Source organism: Cicer arietinum, chromosome 5 (genome assembly GCF_000331145.2).
Source record: "Cicer arietinum cultivar CDC Frontier isolate Library 1 chromosome 5, Cicar.CDCFrontier_v2.0, whole genome shotgun sequence".
In the NCBI taxonomy this organism is placed as follows: Eukaryota; Viridiplantae; Streptophyta; class Magnoliopsida; order Fabales; family Fabaceae; genus Cicer; species Cicer arietinum.
The window spans coordinates 61,328,040-61,334,463 of NC_021164.2; the positions used below are offsets into that span (position 1 = coordinate 61,328,040).

A 6,424-nucleotide genomic window follows, 5' to 3' on the forward strand; every position below is an offset into this window, starting at 1 on the left:
ATATATATATATATATGTGAAGTGAGATTACATACAAATATATAAAACGAGTGTACATAAACAATCATAAAATCAGTTGACATATATATCCCTTGATTTTTAAAATTTATATAATACGTAAACTAAAATAACATGGATATATATCAATCACACAACTATAAATAGTTTACGTCCAACTTTTTCAAAAATAAATAAATTATCGTATATGTTTTTTATGCGAGAGAATCTACATACATGTAGAACATAAGAATATTGAATCCACACATACATGGTAAATTATATCCATTTACATTTATGTGAAAGGAGTTTAATATTACATGATAATTTAAGATTTACGAGTGATACATAAAAAAAAGTGTACGATTTTCAAACACAAACACATAAAAAAAACTAGTACAAAAATAAAATGTCACTTGAATATCCAAATGATTAATAATGGAAAATATACAATATACAATTGAATATTAATGGAAGATATGCATTTGAATGGCAATGGGATATATATACGAGGCCAATATTATTTTAGGCATTATAATTAAATAATTTGTATCAAAGGTTTTAAGTTTTAATTATGATGTAAGGGGTGCGTAAAAAGAAAATTTAGGATACAAGACATGTAGCTAAAAAAAAAAATAAATCAAACATGTTTTCCTTTTATGTTGCATCTTTTTGTCTAATTTTCCCCCTCACATTACAGCCAATTGAAACTTTCAATTTTCTTTTCAATTAGTTACATTCTTAAAGAAAAATACCAATAAAGAATTTGTTAAAAAATAAAAAATTAATTAAAAATGTATTAAATGTCTTTAAGACACTTGTTTAATTTCATGCATAATTTCTATTTTTCATGCATAATTTCTATTTTTAATTTATTAATAAATGTCTTTAAGACACTTGTTTAACAAAATCCATTCTTAAAATATGTATTATTGATAAAAAAATTGGTTGACATGTTAGAGTCATAAAAAAAATAAAATAAAAAATAATGTATTATATGTAAATTCAATTTTTTATACTAATTTATTACATTTAACAACTAAAAAACATTCTTAAATTTTTTGAAATAACAATTAAAAGAAAATAAAAAATATTACCTCTATCTATCGTGTTTGGCAATTATATTCGGATTTAGTGGGTATTCGCAAAAAATTCCACATTGTCTAGGATAAAAATCCGCTAATTACCTGCAAAATTAAACAGGTATGAGTGCACGTGCGAGTACTATAGTACCCACCACGGTCTGGAGCCACACTTATATAAATATATTATTTATTTATTATATAAATGTTTAGTTTAATTAATTGTTTTATTTTATATTTTAACATCTATTAATATCATTGAACCACTATAATATTTATAATCAAAAGATAAATATTTGCAATTTTTTTAAAAATTTAATTATGATGAATAGGTAAATAATTGTGACATTATAGCCAATAATTATGTCTTATTAATCGTGACTTTATAATTATACTTGCAAGTTCCTACCAATTGTTTTTACAAATCTCGAATAATAGTGTCGTAAGACTTGCAACTTCATAAAGTATTATGATAGATATCTAAATGTATATAATAACGAATTTTCATTTGAAATGTTTTGAATTATAAAATATTTTGATTTATAAAATTTTATAATTAAATCTAAAATATTTAAATAAATTTTAAATTTAATCACAACAATATTATTTATCGATCTATTTTAATTAAAATATATATAATAAATATGAATACAAACACAAATATATTTTTTTAGTGTGGTATAAAAACAGAAATTATTATATCCTATCCAAACCCTAACGATTATCCTCCCTATCTAACAGAGATAACAGCTAAATTCCATTTTTGTTTTAATTTTGTTGTCTAAAAAAAAGGACAAGGCAAAAGTGAAAGAAAAAGCGAAGAAAAAAAAGGCAACTAGTTTGCTATTGGCTTTGGTGTTGCCATTTGCCAATATCGATCCGCGTTTCTTCCGAAGAGGAACTTACTCCTTAAGTCTAAAAACCTCGCCATTCTAAACCTTTATTCTCCTTCAAAGCGCGCGGGCACGTTCAACACACACAACACAACACAGTTATCGTGTCCGTGAAAACCACGCGTTTCTAGGGCTATCGATTAGTTGCGGCGCCATGGCTAGGCCTCGCGACAACTGGGAAAAGCTTGTTCGAGCGACTCTGAAAAGGGAGCAGCTAAGAAATGCCGGCCAAGGCCATGCCAGACACCCTACTGGAATCGCCAGTGCCGTTCCGCCATCTCTCGCTCAAGCTACCAACGTTGATTTGATCTTGCAGGCCGCAGATGATATTCAATCGGAAGACCCTAACGTCGCCAGGATCTGTAAGCTTCCGAATCACAGTTCCTTTCTCAAATTTAACTTCCTGTTACAATTGCAGTAGTAGACGTTGTATCTCAACATTATTAGATCTAATAGGAGCTTTGAAGTGTTCTGATGGATGCATGGTTGAGAGTAGATAGTGTTGCAGTATATGAGTTTTGAATTTTTGGTTAATTCTTAACTTTTTGTTTATCGGATTGCTATTCTAAAATGAGATAGATATTGAAGGTAGTATCATGTTGAGACAGGGGTGACTAATCTAAGTAGTCTATGAAGTTCTGACAAGTATACCGCACAAAAATGTAGGACACACACAAGGCGGTTCCTTTAAAATTGTAAACCATGAATCCACAAAGCTATGTTAGCATTCTGTTATCGATGTTTGACTGAAATGGATTGAGGTGCTGAATCATTGGGAATTTGAAGTTGGAGGGACTAAATTTGATACTAGGCATATCTCTAAGAGAGTACTAAAAGGTCTTACTCCAAACTAAATTTATGCCCTAGAACTAGAGATTTTGTTTACGGGAGGGGGGTTGGTTAACTATGAAATTTTTAGTTGTTTAACTATGAATTTACTTTCTCTTTAATTTTTCAGCTTAGGGAGGAATATGTTATTTTACTCGATTGCTTTGATATAACCTGTTAAGTGCTCCATGATGCATTCTTTGTACGTGGATTTGTTTTTTCCATTACATTCTTTTAGCAGTTGATACTTGGCACATTATAATTTGGGTTTCAACACCACTATCTTTCCTCAAGTTGTGTAAAATTTAAGTTTTTAAGATGATCTGCATATACATGTCCTTGTCTTGTTAAATCTCAAGATATCACATTTCATTGCTCACTTATATATATAGTACATGGAGTATGTTTCAACTGTGAATATGTTCATAGTGTTCGTTTTGTATGAATGAGGCCTTTTACTTTTGACCTTCAGTGTGTGAGCAGGCATATAGTATGGCTCAAAATTTAGATCCCAACAGCGACGGTAGGGGAGTTCTTCAGTTCAAGACTGGTTTAATGTCTATTATTAAGGTATTGGCACTAAATTCCTAGGAATACATTTTAAAGGAAATCTTTTCAGTCATTTGATTTAATGTCTGTTATTAAGATAATGGTTCTGAATTTTTAGTAATTCATTGTTAAGGGAACCTTTTTGGTCATTTGATTTTTCTCCCTTTTCATTTAACTATTCTATAGCAAAAACTTGCTAAAGAGGGAGGCGTTCAAATTGATCGCAATCGCGACATTGAAAACCTGTGGGAGTTTTATCAACGCTACAAGCAACAACATAGAGTGGATGACATCCAGCGAGAAGAACAAAGATTACAAGAGTCTGGAACCTTTAGCTCTACATTGGGAGAGTATGTCCAACTCATGAATTTTTAGCTAATTAAACTTCCAAAGATGTAGTTCATTTCTTTAATGAAATTGTTGAAGGTTGTTGTGATCCCACTAGAGAAATGTCCTAAAAAGAGCTTATAAAGATTAGACAATCCTCAATGTTAAAGTCGGTTTGTTGGAGTTGAGTTAGACTCAAAACCTAACGGGTGTTTATTTCAAGTCTAGGAATCGCCTTCCCAGGAATACATGGACAGAGAATGAGTATACCCATGTTTCTTACAAGGTTACGAAAAAATTATTCCTGGGTATTAAGGTTCCCAGGAATGGGATAACTTCCCATAAATTCCAATATTCCCAAGTGAGAAGGTGGCAAAGTGGATTCCCATGGAATTTTATATACACTTTTATTTTTTTGTTATAACTACTAATTTTCCTAAGAATATTAAGTTGTGGCAATTTTTTAATTGTTTTTAAAATACCAAGGAATCAAAATTCCCAAATTTATATTAGGTAAGTTATTCCCACAAATACTTTTTGAGTCAGTGAAACAAACGCCCCGCTAAGATAGCATCAGAACCTATTGTAAACCTGTTTTTGGCCCACCAGTAATTGTACAGAAACAAGATACCCCGTCCTAGGTGTGACGGGGTGTTGTTGTTGGGCTGCTAACATTACATTTGTCCGTTCTTCTGAATTCTAGTTGTGGACGTGAGGAGGTGTGTCAAGATCTTTCTTTGACTAGAGATATGGCCAAAGTAGTCCTTACTAGGCTTGAACAATCCTCACCTCTTGAGCTATCTTTTGTAGTTTAGCTAGGCCCAAACACAAACTCTAAAGAAAGGTTTATTTATTCTTTTTTGTCTGTGACTAAAACATCGATGCATATTTTCAAGTATGTCTGCTAATTATTTTTCTCTATGGTTAAAATTATCTACTTGTTGCATGGGATATGCTTTTGTACGTCCTTGAAAATTCAAGGTTTGTCTGTGCATCTTGATCCAAATTTATCGTACAGTGAAAATAAACTTGAAAGCCTTTGCTTGATAGTGCTCTTTGATAAGCTCTTGAAATAATCTTTTGTCTCCTCGGCAACTAAAGTTGATATGTGGTCAGCTTTTAGCCTTTATTTTTCTCATAGGTAATTACAATGTTAGTGTAAGATTTTCGTGACTAAGAAATCACTGTGTTGTAGTTGCGAAACATAAAAATATATTAATATGCAAAATGATAAACTAATACTGATATGTAACCACATAAACAGGAAGATAAGATATCCATTTACTTTCCTGATGTTATACTCCCTCCGGTCTTGAATATAAACAACAAAAATGTTATGTTCGGTGGTCTAAAATATAAGCAAATGTTAACTACTTCTACCATATGTAATGTTATTATTCCCTAATTATCCTTCAATTAATTTATATTTTATTTTACAATAAGCTTTTTATTTTCATGGAGCTAGTATGAAGGGCAATTTGTAAAATTTTGAGAAAATTAATTGAGACTAACTACTTTTCTTAAGGTGTGTGAAAACGGTATTTTTTTCTTATATACGAGACCGAAGGGAGTATATGTTAATATGCTATCAAGATGTGCAAGGTAGTGAAAACATTGTTTGTTGTCTTCAAATATGAAGAAAGATAGTCTCATTTACATTTTCCATTCTATGTTGGTTAAAACCATAGTGTATTTTATCTAGGTTATGCTGTACTCTGGTATAATTTTTTTGTTTATTGATTTATTCTTCTAGGTTGGAACTTAGATCGTCAGAAATGAAAAAGATAATTTCCACGCTTCGTGCCTTAGTGGAGGTCATGGAGGCACTTAGCAAGGATGCAGATCCCACTTCAGTGGGTGGCCTCATAACGGAGGAGGTACTCCTTTTACATAATTTAAAGATGTTTATCATGAAAATTAACTTAGCTGATTTTTCAGCTGTTCAAGATACTGTTTAAAGTTTTAACTATTCATTTTATTGTATTATTGATAATGAATTCGGCTGTGTATCACAATTGTTAGCCACTTTCAGTTTTTTCGGGTTAGTAGTTGACCTCTGTCTGAAATAAAAAAAATCTTCTGACTATCTGTTGTCATTTGACTCTTCAAAATTTTATGTTACTTTTGCAAACTTCTAATAGAACTTATTTTAGTGAACTGATTGTGCAACTAACTTGTCATCGTTGTCTTGCATGTTGTCTTAGTTGAGAAAACTAAAAAAGTCGAGTGCGACGTTATCTGGAGAGTTGACGCCTTACAATATTGTTCCTCTAGAAGCGCCATCATTAACCAATCCTATCAGAATTTTCCCAGAAGTAAGTTGAATCCTTCAGAATATTTGTGATACCCCCCCCTCTCCCCCGGTCTCTCTCTCAGTTACCTGCCTTTGATATGTTTCATTTTTTGGTAATCACTCTAAGGTTAAAGTACAAACATTGTAACACCCATTTGTGTTTGCTGCATGATTTCTATAATGTTATCATAGAATTCATGTGCTCTGCATGGTAATTTCTATGACTTATAAAGTTTGATTATTAATCTCAGGTTAGAGGGGCAATTTCTTCAATCAGATATACAGAACAGTTCCCCAGACTTCCTCCTGGATTTAAAGTATCTGGAAAACGGGATGCAGATATGTTTGATCTTTTGGAACTTGTGTTTGGTTTTCAGGTTTGTAACTTATAAATTTCTCTGTTGTTGCTGTATATCACGGTGAATCCTGTGGTAGTTAAACCTCTCTTTACAGGT

The 6,424-nt window shown here is 31.6% G+C and overlaps 1 protein-coding gene across 1 annotated transcript in view; it reads left to right on the forward strand.

The window, feature by feature from the left end:
- The first annotated feature begins 1,834 nt into the window (after positions 1–1,834).
- Positions 1,835–6,424, forward strand: part of LOC101496336 (callose synthase 10) — a 53,294-nt gene continuing 48,704 nt past the window's right edge. The window contains exons 1-6 of the mRNA XM_004501774.3: positions 1,835–2,334; positions 3,273–3,370; positions 3,536–3,699; positions 5,430–5,553; positions 5,881–5,991; positions 6,221–6,346. Of these exons, the coding sequence (XP_004501831.1) occupies positions 2,127–2,334; positions 3,273–3,370; positions 3,536–3,699; positions 5,430–5,553; positions 5,881–5,991; positions 6,221–6,346 (831 nt within the window). The 5' untranslated portion in view covers positions 1,835–2,126. The remainder of the gene's footprint in view (positions 2,335–3,272; positions 3,371–3,535; positions 3,700–5,429; positions 5,554–5,880; positions 5,992–6,220; positions 6,347–6,424) is intronic.